This window comes from Zalophus californianus, chromosome 14, assembly GCF_009762305.2.
Source record: "Zalophus californianus isolate mZalCal1 chromosome 14, mZalCal1.pri.v2, whole genome shotgun sequence".
Classification (NCBI taxonomy): domain Eukaryota; kingdom Metazoa; phylum Chordata; class Mammalia; order Carnivora; family Otariidae; genus Zalophus; species Zalophus californianus.
Window position 1 is genome coordinate 51,168,088 of NC_045608.1, and position 23,859 is coordinate 51,191,946.

The following is a 23,859-nucleotide window of genomic DNA, read 5'->3' on the forward strand; positions in this document are numbered from 1 at the left end:
AAATGTCATTAAAGAAATGCCTCCACAAAAGCCATTGTGTGCCAATGAATTTAAAGAGATTTTTCTTCTTCTTCTTTTTTTAACATATAATGTATTATTTGTTTCAGAGGTACATATCTGTGATTCAACAGTCTTGCACAATTCACAGAGCTCACCATAGCGTATACCCCTCTCCAGTGTCTAGGGGAAGAATGAAGGGGGTGAAATTGGAGGGGGAGATGAACCATGAGAGACGATGGACTCTGAAAAACAAACTGAGGGTTCTAGAGGGAAGGGGGGTGGGGGGATGGGTTAGTCTGGTGATGGGTATTAAAGAGGGCACATTCTGCATGGAGCCCTGGGTGTTATATGCAAACAATGAATCATGGAACACTACATCAAAAACTAATGTTGTAAATTATGGTGATTAACATAACATAATAAAAAAAATATTTGCAAACCACAAAAAAATATAAAGTGATTTTTAAAAAATTCCTCAAGGCGGAAAAGCTGTACGGACGCGGGCACCCACTCACGGACACTCTTCTATACTAGCACCGCCGCGGCAGCTCCCGCGTATACCGGCGGTGCCGTCCCCCCGGCCGAAATGCTGCGAGCCTGTCAGTTATCGGGTGTGACCGCCGCCGCCCAGAGTTGTCTCTGTGGGAAATTTGTCCTCCGTCCATTACGGCCATGCCGTAGATACTCTGCTTCAGGCGGTTCTAGGTTGTCCCCTGGTAAAATTGCTGGAGCTGGCCTTTTGTTTGTTGGTGGAGGTATTGGTGGCACTATCCTGTATGCCAAATGGGATTCCCATTTCCGGGAAAGTGTAGAGAAAACCATACCCTACTCAGACAAACTCTTTGAAATGGTTCTTGGTTCCCCACCTTATCCTGTTCCATTGCCAGAGAAGCCGTCTGGTCCACTAAAAATCTCTAGTGTATCAGAGGTAATGAAGGAATCTAAACAGCCTGCCTCACAACTCCAAAAACAGAAGGGAGACACTCCAGCTTCAACAACAGCAGGTGATGCACCGTCAGTCCCAGCCCCTGCGGTTCAGCATGAGGAATCTATAAAAACTGAGCACCCTGGAATTGGTGAAGGGCAACCCAAGCCTGCAGCTTCAGCTGTAGCCAGGAGCTTAGAAGATGCTCTGAGCCAAACTGCTCACATCACTCAACAGGCCATTATAGCTCAGAATGCTGCGGTGCAGGCTGTCAATGCGCACTCCAACATCTTGAAAGCAGCCATGGACAATTCTGAGATTGCAGGTGAGAAGAAGTCGGCTCAGTGGCGCACAGTGGAGGGTGCATTGAAGGAACGCAGAAAGGCAGTCGATGAGGCTGCTGATGCCCTTCTTAAAGCCAAAGAAGAGCTAGAGAAGATGAAGAGTGTAATTGAAAATGCAAAGAAAGAAGAGGTTCCTGGGGCCAAATCTCATATAACTGCCGCAGAGGGGAAACTTCACAACATGATAGTTGATCTGGATAATGTGGTCCAAAAGGTCAAAGCAGCTCAGTCTGAGGCTAAGGTTGTATCTCAGTATCATGAGCTGGTGGTCCAAGCCCGGGATGACTTTAAACGGGAACTGGACAGTATTACCCCAGAAGTCTTGCCAGGGTGGAAGGGGATGAGTATTTCTGACCTGGCTGACAAGCTGTCTACTGATGATCTGAACTCCCTGATTGCTCATGCACATCGCCACATTGACCAGCTAAACAGAGAGCTAGCAGAACAGAAAGCCACAGAGAAGCAGCACATTGCACTAGCCTTGGAAAAACAAAAGCTAGAAGAAAAGCGGGCATTTGACTCTGCAGTGGCAAAAGCATTAGAACATCACAGAAGTGAGATACAGGCGGAACAGGACAGAAAGGTAGAGGAAGTCAGAGATGCCATGGAGAATGAAATGAGAACCCAGCTTCGCCGACAGGCTGCTGCCCACACTGATCACTTACGCGATGTCCTTAGGGTACAAGAGCAGGAACTGAAATACGAATTTGAACAGGACCTGTCTGAGAAACTGGCTGAACAAGAGTTACAGTTCCGTCGGCTCAGTCAAGAGCAAGTTGACAACTTTACTCTGGATATAAACACTGCCTATGCCAGACTGAGAGGAATCGAACAGGCTGTTCAGAGTGAGCGCATGGGCCTCTTATAATTTTATTCAGTCCAACTTTTTTAGGATAATTTTTTGGTAGGACAGTGGGATACATGCATCAGCATTAGGGCATAAAGATGCTGAAGTCATGCTATTAAATTTTATTTCTGAGAAAATTAGCCCAGATTTGATACGTTTGGAACATAGAGCGTTTGTGAGAGGAAATTAAAAAGAATGTAAAATTAAATACTTGAAGGTTTACTCGGTGTGTGTAAAATTAAATACTTGAAGTTTTAAAAAAAAAAAAAAAAAAAAAAAAAAAAAATTCCTCAATACAGGTAATTCCTCTTCTAGGGAAATATTCTAAGGAGAGGAGACAGATCTAAGAAATGCAGACAAATATTCACAAGACATCCATTGAGGTGTTATTTATTGCAGATAATTTGGCAATTTTAGCATATATTATATATATATTACATACATATATTGTAAATCAAATCCAAACAAAGGCTACAGATCAGCCTTAATTCTTTCTCTCATACTTGACATGCAATCCATCAGGCAGTCATATTGGCTCTACCTTCAAAATATATCCCAAATAATCAAACCATCTATATTCTTACCACTTAAACCACTATCATTCTGCATGGAGCCACCATCTTCTCTTGCCTGAATTCTGAAGTAGCCTCTACCTGGGTTCCCTGGTTGCACTTTTTGACCCTCCACCCAGAAGGTGCTTTTCCATAGGGCAACTAGAGAAATCCTGTCATAATACATATCTAAGCATCTCATCTTTATGATCAAAATAATTCAGTTACTTCCCTATAAACTCAAAGTAAAATTCAAGAACCACCATGGGTTATAGATCTGGGTCCCTGCTGCTTCTTTATTTAATAACTATCAGATCTCCTTACCATTGGGTTCTTTCAGCCCTCCTTGACTCCTTGGCGCTTCTTGAGCGAGTGAAACAAGTGCCTCAGCACCTTACTGTGCACTTGCTTTCCCATCTGCCTGGAACTCCTTACCCTCAAATAGCCAGGTGACTTTACTTCTCACTTCATTCTACCCTCTCCTCAAACATTTTCACCCCAACAAAAAGCATCCCTGACAAACCTGTTGAAAATACAGAAAACTCCATCATTTTCTATCACTTTATCTGACTTTATTTCTTCATAATGCCTTATATTAATTATGCATTAACTAATTATCTGTCTCCTTCCACTAGAAATAAATTCTATTAGATCAGGGGTTTGTTTGTTTGTTTGTTTTGCCCTTGTATCCAGTGTTTAGAAGAGTCCCTGGGAATATAAGAGGAGCTCAATAAATACTTTTGAATGAAAGAATGGATAAATTAATACCATCCAGGAAATGTAAATGTGAAATGTGGAAAATTGTGGTTTTACCCATATGATTACATTTTATTTAGTTATAAAATAGATGTTAAGACAATGGAATACTTGCTTTCCCTGGTGTGATTCTTTCCTGTTGGCTCTTTGGCATAGTAGTAGTTTATCTCTGTCTGCCTTCTTTAACCTCTGCCGTGTGTGCCACCAGCCCATGGAAGATTGATGGACATGGATGTGAGCCCTCTGAGGCCCCAGATCTATCTTTTCAGTTGTGAACTAAAGGCTGACAAAGATTACCATTTTAAAGTGGATAATGAGAAAATGAGTGCCAGTTATCTTTAAGAACAATCATTTTAGGGGTTGGTGCAAAGGATGAATTACACATTGTTGAAGCAAAGGCAATGAAGTACAAAGGAAGTCCAATAGAAGTCACACTGGAAATTTTGAAAATGTCTGTACAGGGTTTCCCTTGGGGGCTTGGAAATACCACCACCTGTGGTCTTACGACTGACATGTTGTTCACGGTGCATGCATAGTGGTGGATAGCGTTTAGTAGCTGTGGGGGAAGATGCCGAGTCAGAAGATGAAGCGGGAGAGGATGTGAAATTCCTTAGCAATCTGAAAGTGTTCTAACCTTGGAAAAAGCAAAACTTGGTGCTCGTGAAAATGATGACAAAGATGATGAAGATGATGAGGGAGAAAAAGAAGAAAAGGGGAGGGGGAGCAGGAAGGGGAAGAGGAGGAGGAGAGATGATGAACATGATAATGAGAGGAAACTGAAGAAAACTCCAGTAAAAAAAATATATATGAGATACTCCAGCCCCAAATGCAAACTAGAATGAAAGAGACTCAAAACCATCCACACCATGATCAAAATGTCCCCAATCCTTCAAAGAACAGGAAAAAAATCTTTAAAACACCCAAAGAACCTAGTTCTGTAGAGGACATTAAAGCAAAAATGCAAGTAAGTATAGAAAAAGGTGGTTTTCTTTCCAATACAGAGCCAAGTTCATCAATTTTGTGAAAAATTGCTCCCAGATGACTGACCAGGAGGTATTCAAGATCTCCAGCAGTAGAGGAACTCTCTTTAAGAAAATAGTTTAAACATTTTGTTAAGATTTTCCATCATTTCACTTCTGTAATAGTTGATACCTGGATTTCCTTTATATAAACACAGAGTGTGAGAATTTTCCCTACTGTGTCTGATAAATGTTGTCTAGATTCTGATGCCAAGAATGCATTGTTTCAAATGCCTGTTTAGTTTTTAAAGATGGAACACCACCTTTTGCTTGGTTTTGAGTATGTATGGAATGTTATGATAGGACAAATGGAAATGGTGGGAGACAAAAATATACATGTGAAATAAACTCAGTATTTTTAATAAAGTAACAAAAAAAGAGCATGGAGTGCTTAATATCTGAATTTAAGTATAAAATTCAATCTATTTGCACACAGAATATTGTGTCAATGGTGTGCAAATTACACATGCATAGAGAAAGTAGAAGGAAATAAACTAAAAATCTCTATTAAAACTTTCTTAGTGGTAAAACTTAAAAGCATTTGTTGTGTTATCATTTACATTTTCTTTCATCTTTAAATTTTCAGTGTACTTTTTTAAATTAGCAAAAGATATGTTTTAAGAATTGAGCACCTACTGTGTGCAGCCATGGCTGGGACTGGTGGATATGAAGCTAAATAGGTGTTCTAATTTTAACTGGGATAATATATGAATAAACCAATAATTATAATTTCAGTCAAATATGACAAAATCACATGAGCAATATGTATGCTCCTTAATTCTTTTTTTTAAGATTTATTTATTTATTTGAGAGAACGAGAATGAGAGAGAGAGAGAGAGAGTGTACATGAGAGGGGGGAGGGTCAGAAGGAGAAGCAGACTCCCCGCTGAGCAGGGAGCCTGATGCAGGACTCGATTCCGGGACTCCAGGACCATGACCTGAGCGAAGGCAGTCACTTAACCAACTGAGCCACTCATGCGTCCCTGTGCTCCTTAATTTCTTAAAGCCTTATTTTCCTCACTTGTAAAATAGAAATAATAATACATCGCTTTCATAATTCTGTGGTAATATTGCATGAGCTAATGTGAGTAAAAGACTTAACACAACAACTCACTAATAGTAAACTCAATAGTCATTTTTTAAGTTATTCTTACCAGTGTAGTACAGAGGAAGGAGAGTATTTTTTGCACAATCTCAGGGAACACCTCATGAAGTAGTGGCCATTGGATTGAGCTTAAAAAGTAATAGTATTTGACAATATAGCAAATAGTATGGGCTAAGATATGCTATGGTAACAAGAACTCCCCCAAATCTCAGTGGTCAGGATGACAAAACTTAATCATTTATACAGCAATGGGAAGGGACTGTCTCTGGTCATCATAGTCCCTCAGAGGACCCAGATGAACAAGTCATTATTGTGACCTATGCTTAACCTGTGCAGCCGTGGGAGTGGTGTGCCTTTTATCACCCACCATCTCCAAATTTTTGGGCAGACGAGATGCATTTCACTTTCACTCACATTTTCAATAGCCAAACAAAGTACATGGCTAAGTCTAACTTCATATTGATGGCCAGCAATCCTACCCTGTGCATGAAGTTAAAAAGATGGAATATTGGGCGAATCGCTAATGATCCCCACAGATATACTGACAAGGAAGTTGGTAGATTTGTTTCATCATAGGATAATTTGGACAATTGATACACTGTTTAGGCCCTGACTTTTCCTTTATCTCTGGACAAAAACAAGATGAGAGTGTATCATCTCCGGTCTTATGCAGAATGATACCTCCAAATCATCCTATCCCAAAAATGCCAAAAAAGTTGAATAATTTTTAAAAGACTAGTTTAAAGTGCATGTCTGGGCTGGCAATAAAGTCAGAGTAATCCTTAGAGGCAGAAGCAAATAGAAAGCATAAATCCACAGTAATAAGTGAAATAAAGTCCGTGGCTTCCCTGGGAAAAGTTGTACATTCCTTAATATAGAGCTTTGATTTTAATAACCTATGTGTGCCTAGAGGCCACACAAAGTGAAAGATCAAATCAGAGATCACACAAAACCTGGGATTCAAGTATAACAATTTCAGTGAAAGAATGAACCCGGAAAAATAAAATAAAACAGGAAAAATAATCATTTGCAAAGATAGAATGTTCAAAAGCATGTCTATTTTAGCCTTGGGTTTCAGAATTCTTAACCACAAGCTGGTGCTCATGTGGTTTTGGGGTCCAAGCTCATCCTGCCTATGTGGTCTGACAACCCAGGAGAAAGAATAAAGTTGAAAGCACCTCATGAAGTTATGTGTTATGACTGTTCCAGGGACTAAGAATGCAAATCCTAAGAAACAAATGCAAATATTCACTGAAGGAGCAAACTTCAGTCAAGGTCACAAGGGCTCCCCACAAATATAGTTGTTTTCAAACATAAATGCTCCATAAAATAATGATAAAGCAAACAGGGCAGTATGGCAACATAAATGATATGTGCAACCAAATCAAATAAAAAGATTTTAGACACTGGAATTATCATGTACAGAATGGAAACAAATTATTATCTACAGGATGAAAAATATGTGTCATATATTTAAAAAATAATCTAAATATGGACAGGAAGAGAGAGTGGCAAATTGTTATACACAGTTGAAAAAAATACAAATACAAACTTTAGAAATAAAATAATATAATCATTAGAATGTAAAGATCTAAGATGATTTTAAAATTGTGGTAAAAATGAGCTTAATATAAAACTTACCATTTTGGGGCAAGTGGGTGCCTCAGTCAGTTAAGCGTCTGCCTCGGCTCAGGTCGTGATCTCAGGGTCCCAGGATCAAGCCCCACTTCGGGCTCTCTGTTCAGCGGGGAATCTGCTTCTCCCTCCCCCTCTCCCGCTCTGTGCTCTCTCTCTATCTCTCCCAAATAAATAATAAATAAATAAAAAGTATTATTTTAGAAAAACTTAACATTTTAACCAACTTAAAGTGTACCATCCATAGACATTTACAGTGTTGTGCAACCATCACCACTAACTAGTTCCTGATGTCTTATTTGTTCAACATCCCAAAAGAAACCCTGTACCCATTAAGCTCAGAAGTGTTCCTTCCTCTTCTATTTTTATTTTTCACAGGAATTTGAAAAGGATTAGTGTTAATTTTTCTTTAGATATTTAGTAGAATTGATTAGTGAGTCATCTGGTCATGGATTTTCCTTTGTGAAAAGGTGTTTGATAACTGATTCAGTGTCTTGTTATAATTCTATTCAGACTTTTTATTCCTTCTGGAGTCAACTTTGTGAATTTGTGTGCTACAAAAAATTTGTGCATTTTATCCATGGTATACTATTCTCTTACAATCCTTGATATTTTTTAAGATTTGTAATTATGTCTCAACTTTCATTTCTGATTAAGTAATTTAAGTCTTCTCTCTTTTTTTCTTCATCAATCTGGAAAACATTTGTCAGTTTTGGTAATCTTTTACAAGAACAAATTTTTGTTTTCATTGATTTTTTGCTATTTTTCTAATCTCTCCTTCATTTTTCATCACCCTAATCTTTGTTATTTCTTTCCTTTTTCTAGCTTTGCGTTTTACTTGCATTCCTTCTTCATTTGCTTCGTTATTTTCTAATTTCACTTGAGATTTATTTTTGACCTATTGATTGTTTAAGAGCATGTCATTTAATTTCCACATATTTGTGGATTTTCCAGTTTTCCTCTGCTAGTTTCATTCCATTGTCATCAGAAAAAATATTTTCTATGATTTCAGCTTTCTTAACTTTATGAGACTTATTTTCTGGCCTAACATGTGGCCTATTCTGGAGAATGTTCCATGTACACTTGAGAAAAATGTGTATTCTGCTGTTGTTGGGTAGAATATTCTGTATATGTCTCTTAGGCCCAATTGGTTTATAGTGTTGCTCAAGTCCTCTGTTTCCTTATTGATTTTCTGTCTGCTTGTTTTATCTATTACTGGAAATAAGGAATTGAAATCTCTTATTGTTATTGTGCTGTTGCTTATTTCTCCCATCAATTCTATAATATTTGCTTCATATATTTGGAAGCTCTGATGATATATATATCTTATTATATTTTTCTACTGAATTGATGTTACTATCATTATACAATGTCTTTCTTTAATTCTTGTGATGATTTTTGTCTTAAAATCTATGTCTTTTGGTTTTTTGTTTTTTTTTTTTTCTGATATAAGCATGGCTGCCCTTGCTTTCTTTCAGTTGCTATTTACATGCCATATCTTTCGCCTTTCTTTCACTTTCAACCTTGGCGTGTCTTGGATCTAAAGTGAGTCTGTTATAAATAGCAAACAGTTAAATCACTTTTTAAAAATACATTCTGCTAATATCTTTCCTTAAATTAAAGAGACTAATTTACCTTCAAAATAATTACTGATAGAAAATTTACTTCTGTCATTCTATGGCATTTTCTCTATGTCTTATCTCTTTTTTTGGTCCTCAATTCTCCCATTACAGCTTTATTATTATATTTAATTCATGTTTTGTATGTACCACTCTGATTTCCTTCTCATTTCCTTTTATGGATGCTTTTTAGGTATTTTATGAGTGGTTATCCCTGGGATTCCATTTAACCCCTTAGGTTCATAACAATAGTTGAATTAATACCAACTAAATTTGAATAGCGTACAAAAACTCTTCCCCTATAAAGGTTTTCCCTACCCCTTTATGTTGTTATTTTTGTTATATGCTGTATGTGTTATATGCTGTAGTCTTCTCTCTTTTTTCTTCATTAATCTGGAAAAGATCTGTCAGTTTGGGTAATCTTTTACAAGAACAAATTTTTGTTTTCATTGATTTTTTGCTATTTTTCTAATCTCTACTTCATATATATATGAAGCCATTAACGTTAGACTTATAATTATAGTTTATAACTGTATAGCTATTAATATAGACTTATAATTATAGTTTTATACATTTGTCTTCTAAGACACATAGGGGAAGAAGAAACAACCCAAAATACAAAGATACCAGCTTTTATATCTATCTATATAGTCAATTTTACTAGAATTTTTATTTTCATCAGGTATTTTCAGGTTACTGTCTGATATCCTCTTATTTCAGCCTGAAGAAACTCCCTTTAACATATGTTGTAGGGCAGGTTTTCTAGTGACAGAATCGCTTAGCTTTTGTTTATCTGAGAAGATCTTAAATTCTCCTCGTTCTTGTGGATGGTTTTCCTGAATACAGAATTCTCAATTGACAGCCTTTTGTTTCTTTCAGCATTTTAAGTATGTCAACCCACTTCCTTCTGGTCCCATGGTTTCTGAAACCAAATCAGCTTTGAGATGTACAATATGTTTATTTGATACTTTTATATATTGTGATATGATTGCCATTGTATTATTAATTAACACCTCTATCATGGCATGTAATTATTATTTCTTTTTTGTGTTGGGAATAATTAAATCTAGTCTCTTAGCAAGTTTGATGTATATAATATAATGTTGTTGTCTATAGTCACTACATTCCTTTAGATCTCCAGGACTTATTTATCTACTTACTAGTTGCAAGTTTGTACCCTTAAACAACATCTGTCTTATTTTCCCATGTTTTTATTTTTTGAGAGATATCCAAAGTATTCCATAGCAGCTAAACCAATCTATGTTCTCACCAATAGCATACAAGGGTTCCCTTTCTCCACATCCTTGCCAACACTTGCTATCTGCTATATTCTTGATTTTAGGTATTCTAGTAGGTGTGAGGTAATATCTCATCGTGGTTTTGATTTGCATTTCCCTGATGATTAGTGATTTTGAACATTCTCACATGTACCTGTTGGCCATTTGGGTGATGTGATCTTACAGGCGGAAAAATCTAAAGATGTCACAAAAAGGCTGTTAGAAGTAATAAATTCAGTGAGTTGCAGGATACACAACAACACACAAAAATCAATTCCATTTCTATACACTAACAATGAACTATCAGAAAATAATACTAGAACAATTTTATTATAATACCATTAAGAAGAATAAAATAGGAATAAAATTAACCAAGGAAGTGACTTGTACACTGAAAACTACAAACATTGCTAAAAGAAATTAAAGAAGACACAAATAAATGGGAAGATAACTCATGTTCTTGGATTGGAAGATTTTATTTATTTATTTATTTATTTACTTACTTACTTACTTAAATTTAAGTAGTGAACATATAGTGCAATATTGGTTTCTGATTCATCACTTACCTACAACACCTAGTGTTCATCATAACAAGAGCCCTCCTTAATACCCCATCACCCACCCAGCCCATCTCCCACCCACCGCCCTTCATCAACCCTCCTCAGTTTTGGTAATCTTTTACAAGAACAAATTTTTTGGTTTTTATCTATGATTAAGAGTCTTTTATTGCTTGGTTCCCTCTCTCCTTTTATTCTTTTCACCCTTCCCATATGTTCATCTGTTTTCTTTCTTAAATTCCACATGTGAGTGAGATCATATGGTATTTGTTTTTCTCTGACTGACATTTCACTTAGCATTACATTCTCTAGCTCCATCCATGTCATTGCAAATGGCAAGATTTCATTCTTTTTGATGGCAGAGTAATATATATAACATCTTCTCTTTCTCTCTCTCTCTCTCTCTACATATATATATCACATCTTCTTTATTCATTCGTCAGTTTGCTGGACATGTGGGCTCTCTCCATAGTTTGGCAATTGATGATAATGCTGCTATATGCATCAGGGTGCATGCATCCCTTCAAATCTGTATTTTGTATGCTTTGGGTAAATACCTAGTAGTGCAATTGCTGGATCATATGGTAGTTCAATTTTTAACATTTTGAGGAACCTCCATACTGTTCTCCAGAGTGGCTGCACCAGTTTGCATTCCCACCAACAGTGCATCCTTGCCAACCCCTATTGTTTAGAAGACTATAAAAATCCTAATGGCATTTTTTCCAGAAATGGAAAGATCCATCCTAAAATTCATATAGGAGGGAAACCTACCAACATAAAATATAATAAAGAACATATTTTAAAATTATTTTTTTAATTTCAGAACATTAAATATGCATATATTGGAGATCTCTTGACTATCTTCTGTGTGTATTTTCTCTGTTTTTCAGATTTCTTCTTAATTTCTATTGACTTCCCCATATTTTTTTATTGTCTGTTTTTCTTATTGTGCTTTTGATCATGTATAGTCCTTCTCAGTACATCTCATAATTAAGTCTTCATTTATTAAATATTTTTTGTCCTTTTTTTCCCTTTTACTTTCTGCCTTTTCATTTCATATCTTCCTGTTGTTTTATATTTTCTCAGTTTTTGAATTTCTGTTTCATGGTGCTTGCATCTGTTATTTATTGCAACAATAATACTGTATAATAAATCATTCCAAAACTTAGTGGTTTAAAACAGATCTGAGTCAGCATCTCAGTTCTGCTATTTGGGCCAGATTGAGTTCATCTTAACTGAGCTCACTTTTATGTCTTTGTTGAGTTGGCAGGTAGACTAGAGGCTAGCAAGTCTATTATAACTCAGCTGAGATGTCTTAATATCTGCCCATGCAGTCTCTCATTGTTCAGTAGGCTATCAAAAGATTGTTCTCAGAACATAGGTGAAAGAATAACAGAACAATCAGAAATGCATACAAGAGTTTTATCAACCTCTGTGGATATCATTCTAACATCTCATTGGTTTAAACCAATTCACACGGCAAGACTAAGAGTCAGAATGGGATAGGGCTACAAAGTTATAGGGCAAAGGTCATGGAAAGACAGACTATTATTTAAGGCCATTAAGGCAATAAATGTGCCACACTGAATAACACTGCTTTGTTATATTCCTTCTGCTTTTAGTTACTATTTTTCTGGAGTTATTTTTTCTGCCATATATTTCATTTTTCATTTTCTATTTTTTTAAGCTTCTAAGTTTTTTCCTTATATTATTGTGTTTAAAAAGCTGTAGTTTTATTTCTCTTGTTCATATTTGAATGTTCTAAATTTTTTCTAACCAGCTACTAACATAAAATCCTAGAGGGTGATCGTTTGGGTGGCTTTTTCAGTTTCTTAATTTCTTCTATTATCGATATGATGAAAAAAAGCATTTTTTGAAATATAAACCCCTCATATGTAGAATATAAAAAGTGGCTTCCATTTTCCTTACCAAATTTGAATTGGAGACAGCTTTGAAAATATTTTGCAGTGTTCAGTAAAAGTGAAGATGTATGACATCTTCTATGACATTGTAATTGTATTCTTATGCATATAGCCCACATAAATTCATGCTTATTTGTACCAGGGTACATTTTCAGGAACGACCATAGCAGCAATATTTATAATGGCCAACATATGAAAATATCCTGAAAGTTTATTATAATATAATAGATAAATGAATTATGAGATAATCATGCTATGAAATACATTCAACAATGAATAAAATGCAATGAAAAGCAACAGTATAAATGAAATTTTTAAAAGATTTATTTATTTATTTGAGACAGAGAGAGAGAAAGTGGGGGATGGGGGAGGAACAAAGGGAGAGGGGAAAGAGAGAATCTCAAGCAGACTCCATGCTGAGGGTGGAGCCCAAAGCAGGGCTCGATCTCAGGACCCTGAGATCATGACCTGAGACAAAATCAAGAGTTGGATACTTAACCAACTGACCGAGTCACCCAAGCACCCACATGAACAAATCTTAAAGATATAATCTTGAACAAAAGAAGCAAGACACAGCTGAATACCTCATGTATAATTTCAATTATATACTATTCAAAAAATGGTAATATTAGACAGTATTGTTTAGATATGAATATTTAAAAAGCAAAAGTGTGAATGCTATTAAAGTCAGGATATTAGTATTGAGGAAGGAAGGGAGTAATGACTGGACATGTTGGAGGTATGGGGTGCTTGTTATGTTCTATGTTATCATCCTGGTTTGGGATTATATGAGAGTTCATTTTATAAGACTGTTATGTTTGAAAGGTCTGTTATATATCAAAGTAGAAATATTGAAAATACATTTGGATATATGAGTCTGGAATTTAGAGAAGTCTAGCATGGAGTATAAATTTAAGGATTCTTTGGTGTGCAGACATAATATAAAGCATAAATCTAGATGAGATATATAACAATGTGTTTAGGAAGTGGTTTCTCTTGGATTGAATTATGTTCCCTCAAAACTTACACGTTGAAGTTTTAACTCCTAGTACCTGAGAATGTGACCTTATTTGGAAATAGGATCAGTGCAGGTATAATTAATTAAAATGAGGTCATACTAGAGTAGAGTGGGCCTTTAATCCAGTATGACCTGTCCTTATACAAATGGGACATTTGGACATGGATAGGACAGAGGAAGAATGCTATGTGAATATGAAGGCAGAGGTGAGGTGATGTGTCTACAAGCCAAGGAACACCAGATTGCCAGCATACCACCAGAAGCTAGGATAGAGGCATGTAACAAATTCTCCTCATAGCCCTCAGAAGGAACCAGTCCTGCCAATAACTTGATCTTTGACTTCTAGCTTTCAGAACCGTTAGAAAATAAATTAGGGGGGGGACACCTGGGTAGTTCAGTCAGTTAAGCATCTGCCTTCTGCTTAGGTCATGATCTCAGGGTCCTGGGATTGAGCCCTGCATCAGGCTCCCTGTTCAAGGGAGAAGCAGTTCTCCCTCTCCCTCTGCCCCTTGCCCCCCACCCCCATTCGTGTGCATACTCTCTCTCAAATAAAAATTAAAATCTCAAAAAATAAAAGAAAATAAAAGAAATTTTGGTTATTTAAGCAACTCAGTTTCTGGTACTTTGTTATAGCTACCCTAGTAAACTAATACATGCTCTAAGCCTAAGGCCCAACATTAAGAAATTAAAAAAATGGGAAAGAACCAAAAAAGGAGGTCAATGTGATAGGATGAAAACCTTTAGAAGATGAAACCCTAGAATCCAAGTGATGAGTTATGGAAGGAAGGACTGGTCAAGTGTATCAAAGTTGTATGGGAACCAAGAATTAATCCTTGGGTTTCACAAAGTTAAGGCATCAGTGATGTGATTGAATAAGTTTTGATGGAAAGGCTGAAGGCAAATGCCACTGAAGGACTTTAAGATAGAATAAGAAGAGAGGACTTGAAGGTGCTTAGCATTGTCATAGTTCTCATTTGGAGTTTGTAGAGCGTCAGAGAAATGGTGCATGGAAGAAAAGAAAAAAAAATGGAAGAAAAAAAACATTTTTATACTCATGTGAGTGATCCAATAAGGTAGGATAAATTGATTTTTTTAGAGAGTTACTGGACTGTAGTCATCAAACAGACTAAAGGAGGTAGTATTTGGTAAAGAGACTGGGGAGGTTGCCCTTAGAAGTTTGAAAAATTAGAGGTGCCTGGGTGGCTCAGGCATTGAAGCATCCGACTCTTTGTGTTCAGCTCAGGTCATGATCTCAGGGTTGTGAGGTTGAGCCCCACATCGGGCTCTGTGCTGGGCATGGAGCCTGCTTAAGATTTTCTCTTTCTTCCTCTCCCTCTGCTCCTCACCCCTTCCTTCTCTAACAAAAAGAAAAAGAAAGAAAGAAAGAAAAAGAAAGAAAGAAAGAAAGAAAGAAAGAAAGAAAGAAAGAAAGAAAGAAAGAAAGATGAACAATTCATTCATAAATTCATTCATTTATGAATTCGTTCATAAAAGGAAAAGGGACAGTGGAAGAGTGGAAGAGTAGTAATTCAAAGCATGTAGACATGTATATATGGTGGGAGCTGGTGGAAATTCTCTTCAGACTACATCAAAAACTAATGATGTAATGTATGGTGATTAATATAACATAATAAATAAATAAATAAATAAATAAATAAATAAATAAATAAATATAAAAACTAAGTTAAATAGGATTTAAGCTTTCTAGAATGAATAGGTGTCAAAATTTCAAGAAAATGAGAAAAGGTTTGAAAAACCCAGTGAAGTGAGTAAACAGATTGAGAAATGTAAAATAAAAGCTCAGCAACAACAAGGGCCTGTTTGAGATTAGTGGTCATTAATGCATTGTGAGGACATTTAATATAATTATTAGTTTTCTCACCAGCCATATTGAGCTGGTTTATTCAGCGGCCCTTTCCCTGAGGGCCAAGTGGAGAGAATAAGAGATGGAGCGGCAGTCGTTGGCACCTTGCAGTGGCTGTGGTCAGATGGAAACAGCTGGGAAGCCAATTTAGAATACATTTTCAGAAACCTCTTATTTGCCAACAGTGGTATTAGTAGAATTCCTTTAAGAAGAGTCTTCCCAGAAAGAATGCTAAATAAATCTTCATTTTCTTTTTAATTATGGCAGATTTATCGTGAAGAAATCGCCACATAATAAGGCACATCAGTTTAAATAATGATTAAAATGTTAGAAAGATATTATAAATCCACAAAACAAAAACAATAACTATCAATCATACTGCAAATCACTGTTGACCATGAGATTTGCACACATATTCCTTTATTTATGTTTTATACCTTCTCTACGAGGTATTATTATCTTCATGTTACTTATAAGGAAACTGAGTTTCAGAAAGATTATTTTGAGTGATTTGTGACCATCACTGTATGTCTCTTAATTGCTGCCTAACCATTAAAATTTTAGAGAGTTTACAGCAGTTGCTCAAAAATAGTGTTCCTTGCTTGATTACTTGCTGTAGTAGCATTTCATTTAATCCTAGAAAAATGTGAAGTTAGCAAATTACATAGATCGAAAAAAGAGGAAAACTTTATTTGGAGACATTTCCCATAAGGGAATGATCACGAATGACAAAAAAAAGTATGCAAGTACATGATACACTTGGGAGGATAGACAAATGAGGTCACAATCAAATATCACAATTGCTAGGTCAAACTTTATTTTATTCTTTCTTGGTTAAAATTAATTAGGGTTCATTTTTTTTTCTTCCATATTGCTATATATCATATAAGTCAAAGTTTAGTCAGAAATCTAGATGTTTCGGTAGACAAGATTTAATACAAGGAATCAGAGCGCTACAAAACCATTGGAAAGGCTGGGTGAGTGAAGGTCAGAAAGAACCACTACTGACTTTGGGGAAATCAGACAGTGTGAACTGTCTATGAACTTAGCTATCTGCTGCACCGAGAAAAGTTATTTGAAGATTGCCAGGGTGCCTCTGAAAGTTACCTCTACTGCCTGGTTACATATATACACACCAGCCACTATTGGAAGAGAAAAATGACTTTTGCTTTCTATCTACCTAATTTCATACAAATGCCTATAATAAAAATCTAAACTGAAATTTTGCTGTCAAGAACCTGGAAAGCATAGTTTTTCAGTTCCAAAGCCTGTGTTACAAAGGAGAGTTTTAGAACAATGCAGATACTAATAAATAACACTAAACAATATGTGATTCAGTTTTCCTCCTTGGATTCCTAGGATCTAGGAAATACTTCTATTTACATTTAGGCTCTTAAAAATAATTAAAAGCAACAGTATGTATCCATCTAATGTGATGATAGATAGTTTGTTATATTCTTCCTTTCCTGCTCAGAATATGAGAGAGAGAGAAAGAGAGAGAGACAAAGTTGCACAGATTACTGTCTCTATCTCTGTGTAATAATTGTTGTACCTCCTGTTCAATCACAAACTACTTCACATTCTCCAACTTAAAAGAAAAAAAAACTAGAAAGCTAAATAAAAATAATATATGCATAGTTCATATAAAATATGTGGGAAGAACAAACAATCCTAAAATTTGTATGGAATCAGAAAAATACCCCAAATCGCCAAGGAAATGTTGAAAAAGAAAACAAAGCTAGGGGCATCATATTGCCCAATTTCAAGCTGTATTACAAAGGAGTGATCACCAAGACAGCATGGTACTGGCACAAAAACAGACATATAGACCAATGGAATAGAATATAGAGCCCAGATATGGACCCTCAACTCTATGGTCAAATAATCTTCAACAAAGCAGGAAAAAATATGCAATGGAAAAAAGACAGTTTCTTCAATAAATGGTGCTGGGAAAATTGGACAGCCACATGCAGAAGAATGAAACTCGACCCTTCTCTAACTCCATACACAAAGATAAACTCAAAATGGATGAAAGACCTCAATGTGAGACAGGAATCCATCAAAATCTTAGAGGAGAACATAGGCAGTAACCTCTTTGACATCGGCCATAGCAACTTTCTTTCAAGATACATCTCCAAAAGCTTTGGGACTTCATCAAGATAAAAAGCTTCTGCACAGCAAAGGAAACAGTCACAAAACAAGGAGGCAACCCACAGAATGGTAGAAGATATATTCAAATGACACTACAGATAAAGGGCTGGTATCCAAGATCTATAAAGAACTTCTCAAACTCAACACCCAAAAAACGAATAATCAAGTCTAAAAATGGGCAGAAGACATGAACAGACACTTCTCTGAAGAAGACATACAGATGGCTAACAGACACATGAAAGAATGTTCATCATCATTAGCCATCAGGGAAATTCAAATCAAAACCACATTGAGCTACCACCTTAGACCAGTTAGAATGGCAAAAATTGACAAGGCAAGAAACAACAAATGTTGCAGAGGCTGTGGAGAAAGGGGAACCCTCTTACACTGTTGGTGGGAATGCAAGTTGGTACAGCCACTTGAGAAAACAGTGTGGAGGTGCCTCAAAAAATTAAAAATAGAGCTACCCTATGAACCAGCAATTACAATACTGGGTATTTACCCCAAAGACACAGATGTAGTGAAAAGAAGGGCCATATGCACCCCAATGTTCATAGCAGCAATGTCCTCAATAGTCAAACTGTGGAAAGAGCCGAGATGCCCTTCAACAGATGAATGGATAAAGAAGATGTGGTCCATATATACAATGGAATATTACTCAGCCATCAGAAAGGATGAATACCCAACTTTTACATCAACACGGATGGGACTGGAGGAGATGATGCTAAGTGAAATAAGTCAAGCAGAGAAAGTCAGTTATCATATGGTTTCACTTATTTGTGGAACATACAGAATAACATGGAGGGCATTAGGAGAAGGAAGGGGAAAAAATGAAGGGGGGTAAATTGGAGGGAGAGATGAACCATGAGAGACTATGGACTCTGAGAAACAAACGGAGGGTTTTAGAGGGGAGGGGGGAGGGGGGATGGGTTAGCCTGGTGATGGGTATTAAGGAGGGCACGTACTGCATGGAGCACTGGGTGTTATACAAAAACAATGGATCGTGGATCACTACATCAAAAACTAATGATGTATTATATGGTGACTAACATAACATAATAAAATAAAATTTAAAAAATAAAATATGTGGGAAGAAGAGAAGGATAAAATGTAAATTTAGTTTATATGTAAACATATAATAGCAATCTAGGAGTTGTTTCTTAAAGTGAAATAATTATTTGTGGAAGAGGGCATTGCTTTGCTTCATATGAATAGTGACTGCATATTGCATCCCGACTGGTGATAGACACTTTGAGCATCTTGGCATCTTCTGCTTCACAACTGGCTGAGCATCTTGTCCTCAAGTCTCTACTACCAGCAGAGCATCTGCTTACTCTGATCCTCACTCAAATGTGTGCCTTTGGGCTAATTTGCTAAACAGCTGGGAGAAGCGTGCTCAAATACTGTACCTGTTTACAGAATCTCAAGAAACCTAACAAGTCTTGGTTCTTTTTTAGTGGTATAGGAGTAAAGTAGAGTAATTTTTCTTTTATTTTGGAAGGACACTTTGAGTTTAAGGCTTTAAACTAAAAACTTCATCAAGGTGGAATGCATTTGAATTCTGAATTTTAATGAAGACAGGCACATTTCCTGCCAAGCCAATTAGGATATTTGCTAGGACACAGTTTATCACCATGATAAACTTTAATATGGTTGGACCAGAGGTAGGTCCTGTTTACCGACATACTTGCATTTTATTATATTTCTTCTTCTCTGGTATACAATCTCAAAATACATTCTTACACATACTCTCCAATTTTCTTTTCATATAAATTGACAAAATGATGACAATTATTTTGGTTTATATGTTCTCTCATTCCAGAGTAAGCTGAAGGGAAACTTATTTCTTTAGAATCAACTGGGATTTGACTTTTATGATAAGTATGCAGACTCATAATTTGGTGGGGATGGGTCTTGAGGAGAAACAGCAACCCTTTGCAAGAAGTTAATTGCCTTATTTTGGAGTCTTCCAATAAGAGGATACTCATTTCAGACAGATGAGAAGGAGCTGATTCTGTTGGCATGGAAGACACAGTGAAATTTTGAGCTCTAAAGTATTCATAGTTGCCAGAATTCACCAAATATCACTATTCCAAATTTATGTGTCTTATTTCCCCCCGTTCAATGCTTTGAGTTTCATATAAGAGCCCTATAAGAGTCTGTGAATGACTCTGTGAATATCAACTAACTGTAATTTTGGACAATGAATAGTTAACTTTGGCTTCATTTTTAACATGGGCCCTGAGGTTCCAGGGGATTAGACATTCCTTAAAAGCAGTAATAGAATATTGTTGGGTTTTTGGTCTTTCCTGGAACCAAAATTTTAAAGCCCTGAACTTGTAATTTTTTTGTTAGTAGTAGCTATCTCATACTATTTGTAGGCTTTATTTCCATTATTAAATTCTATTGCAATAATCACTGTGGTCTTCCAAAGCCATATATTGAAGAAACATTTCTTTCCAGGGCAACTATAGGCATGCCAGAGTCTACTAGTATTTCATTTATCTTAGCAACAGTGTCATTGTTTTCATATAAAACTGGGTCAGATAATCAATTACAGTTTCCCACCTCTGACCTATTTTTGTTAAAAAAAATTCTGCATCAGTCAAGGGTTTTGTTAGAAAAAAAAAAGAAACACATTTGCTCTAGGTATTTCAGAGGGAACAGATTTAATACAGGGAATTCAGTGCTTACATCTGAAAAGCTAGCTAAACATTGGCCAGGGAGAAGCCCTGCTGGATTTAATGTGTCTAGGAAACATTGCAGGAAATCAATGATAATGATCTGAACCCTTGGAGCACCAAAGTTCAAGAATCAAAGGAGTTTTCCAAGAAACTAATGAGAGCTGTCTGTTCACTCACTTCCTTGGAGTCTCCAAAGGAAGGGAACTATATATTCTTCTCGTCTGATTATTGAATCTCAAAACATTACTTTCACTGTTGCAACATAAAGTAGGACCCTGATGGCAAGGGATTCTGGGAAATACCATTTTCCAGACTCTGTGACACAGGGGGATAGTTTAAGTGGCCGAAAATGGCAATGCATATGTAAAACCTATATAACTATTTTTAACCAAACTTTGCATCAGTGTCATTTACATCTACATTTACATTTATATATATCTCTTACAACTATTCAGTGAATTTGACATGACAATCCTGTCAAGTAATCATCCTGAAGTATCTCTTATATTGACCCACTTTTCTCCATCGCACTCAGTGATTCTCAATCTGTCCATCACAATCTTTCTGTTGGTTGGCTACAATAGCCTCCTAATTCTTCTCCCTGTCTCAAGTATCATTTGCCCCCAACCTACTCTCACTGAAGTCAGAACAATATTTTAAATCACAGATCTGATTATGCCACTTTGTTGCTCAAAATATTAAATTTCTCCCCAATATTCTTAGGTTAAAGAAAAACTTATAATCATAGTCCAGTAAATGTAATTATTTGGACTTCGCTACCTTTTCCAAGCCCTATCATTGCTATAAGTCAAATGTCATGACTTGTCGCTCATAGCTACAAGTAAAATTCAGGTTCTTTGATCAACTTTCTTCTTCTCCAATATCATCCCTAATTTACTCTGCATTTCCTTTCCCACTGATCACTTTTCAATGTCTGACCAACCCTTTAATTGCATGCTTATTCATCCAAAGGTTTTTTTTTTTTTTTTCAACATTTGGACTCAGCTACAATCTGACTCTCCCCTGTATCTGCCAGTTTCTCCTGCAGAGGAGATCCTTCATTCATTCCCACTCCCTTTACCATGTTGTCATAGATGGAATCTGTACTTCCTTAATTCTCACTGCTACTTCCCAAGCATTGCTGTTTAGCTCATGTAAAAATTTTCCTATCTTTCAAGTTTTGCCTCTATTTATCATTCTTTGATGTTGTCATCTGCTGAGGCCCTTGGGTCTCACATGGGTCACAGTGTTTCTTTTTATTTCAAATCCCAACAGCCTCCATAATGACTTTAAAGAATATATGGCTAGCTTACTGGGCACCTTACTTTCATAGACATTTGACTTCCTGGATTCCAGTTCTCTCAACTTCTACCCTACTTTAGACAGCCATTGTCATGATCACAGCTGGATTTTATCATCACTTATCATTTCATTACCTCCAATATAATAAACTCCAAAATACTAATCTCTAATCACAGCCTCCATTCATTTCAGCTTCTCACTTCATTACTTTCACTATATAGCATTTTATCTTTATCATGTCTTTGGATTTTTAATTCCTCTTTCATTTGCCTCCCATTCCCATTGCTTCATTTATTTCTTATGGATCCCAGCCTCAGTAGTGGATCATATCAACATTTTATTTGTAAACTGCTTGTTTGATTTGGTGGTTCAGACTGTTTTACTGGCTTGTTGATATAGTTTTTTGGCATAAGCTTCATAAAAATTCTTTAAAATTAGCTCAATCAAGCCATCTACCTCTTCTTCTCAGGATGCTGAGAGTTGCTGGAGAAAATCATATATCTGTGCAGATGGATGCTTCTATGCATTTTTTATACTCATTGGACACTCAGTTCTATTGGCAATCATTGTACTTATTCTTGTGCCCTACATTCTGTGACCACAAACATACAAGTTCAGTGTATATCTACAGTCACTAACTGTGTGAGGACACACAGACCTCACCTCTGCGAAGGTTATATGCTAAGGTCAGGTATTAATGTTGTGCATCGTGCCCTGCATCCTGGCATTCTGGCCTGGGGTACAGTTGCTCTGGAGAAGAAGCAATTCCCATAGGCTTGGGTCTGGGAAGGTCCAGGGAGCATTGTTTGAAGAGCTAAAGTCCCATCACATTCCTGGACTAAGACCCTTGTGTAGGAACTGCAGCTTGTCCGGAGGGGCTCTGCCTCCTCCCAGCCCCCTGTTAGCCCTTAGTCCCTACATTCTGTGCCCACTTTTAGTATGAGTATGATAATGACTATTTGGAAGAGGTATTATGAGAAATAACAAGAAGGTATAGTCAATAATACTGTATTACAAATTTGAAAGTTGCTAAGAAAGTAAATCATAAAAGTTTCCTTACAAAAAAAAATTGTCACTTTGGTAAAGATGGTAATTAGACTTACTGCAGTTACCATATCACAATGTATACAAATGTCAAATCATTATGTTGTATACCTGAAACGAATATAATGTCGCATACCAATTTTACCTCAATTTTAAAAAAAGGAAAAAAAGGTGAACATGAATAAGGGTACCCTACATTCTGTGCTCACAAACATACATGTTTCAGTGTATATTTATAGTCACTTTTTAATGACTTTCTGAGAGGAAAAGATGGTTCTTTTGTCTTTAAAGTTTCTCAGCCGTGGTTCTAAATATAATTTTCCTTAGTAATTGCTCTAAAAAGTATCTCTTTCTTTTATAAATCAGATCTTTGAAATTCTTCCTTAGAACCCATGCCACTCCTGGTTCCTGAACTCTTTTTATTTTCTTCCACAGGTAGGCTATTGAAGAAAAACTCGACTAACTTTCATAATGGCTTTGCCTCCTATTTTCACTGGAGTAGATAAAGTTGGATTTCATCATCACCATTAGACTTTTATACTTCAATTTAATAAGAACTATTTTAAGTTGTTGAATAAAATGGACATTTTTCTATTCTAATTCAAGCTCTTATAAGCATTGAATTGGTGGCCACATACTTTATGAATTTTTTTTTTCTGCTTGGCTTTATGGATAACACTGTCTAGTTTCCCCTTTTCCTTCTTTTGGTTCTTTCTTAACATTTTCTTGGATTCTTCTTTCTCCAGCCCCCAAAACATCAGAGTTCCACAATGTTTTGCCATCAAACTGCTTTCTACACCTTATTCTGTACACTCTTTGTCAGTGATCTTATCTTTTCCCATGGTTTCAATTGGTATATATACATTGATGATTATCAAATATGTTTCTTTAGTCCAGACTTCTTTTCTGAGTTTCAGGTTTATATGTTCAACACTGCACTGAGTATCTACATTTGAATGCCTCACATATACTTTAAATCGATATATACTTGGATGAACTTATTATTTCATCTTACCCAAACTTGTAGTATTTCCCATCTTTTTCAATAGCACAACTAGCCATAAAACTGCCAAACCCTGAGCCCTACACATCATTCCTGATTCTTTTATTTCTCTTACTAATAATTCTACTTTCTTACATTTTTTGATTCTCTGCAAAAGATTATCTTTCTTGTATTTCCTTCTCCAACACCTGTGTTACTCCCTCATTTAAGATCTTATTTTCTGTGAATTTCTGAAA

General features: G+C 36.3%; 1 protein-coding gene and 1 pseudogene across 1 annotated transcript; both read left to right on the plus strand.

The window, feature by feature from the left end:
- The first annotated feature begins 486 nt into the window (after positions 1-486).
- Positions 487-2,294, plus strand: LOC118356265 (MICOS complex subunit MIC60-like). The gene has a single exon (XM_035723928.1). It carries the CDS (start codon positions 587-589, stop codon positions 2,135-2,137), a length of 1,551 nt encoding a protein of 516 aa, XP_035579821.1. The 5' UTR covers positions 487-586; the 3' UTR covers positions 2,138-2,294.
- A 1,351-nt stretch (positions 2,295-3,645) lies between these two features.
- Positions 3,646-4,514, plus strand: LOC113913118 (annotated as a pseudogene).
- Positions 4,515-23,859: the final 19,345 nt, after the last annotated feature.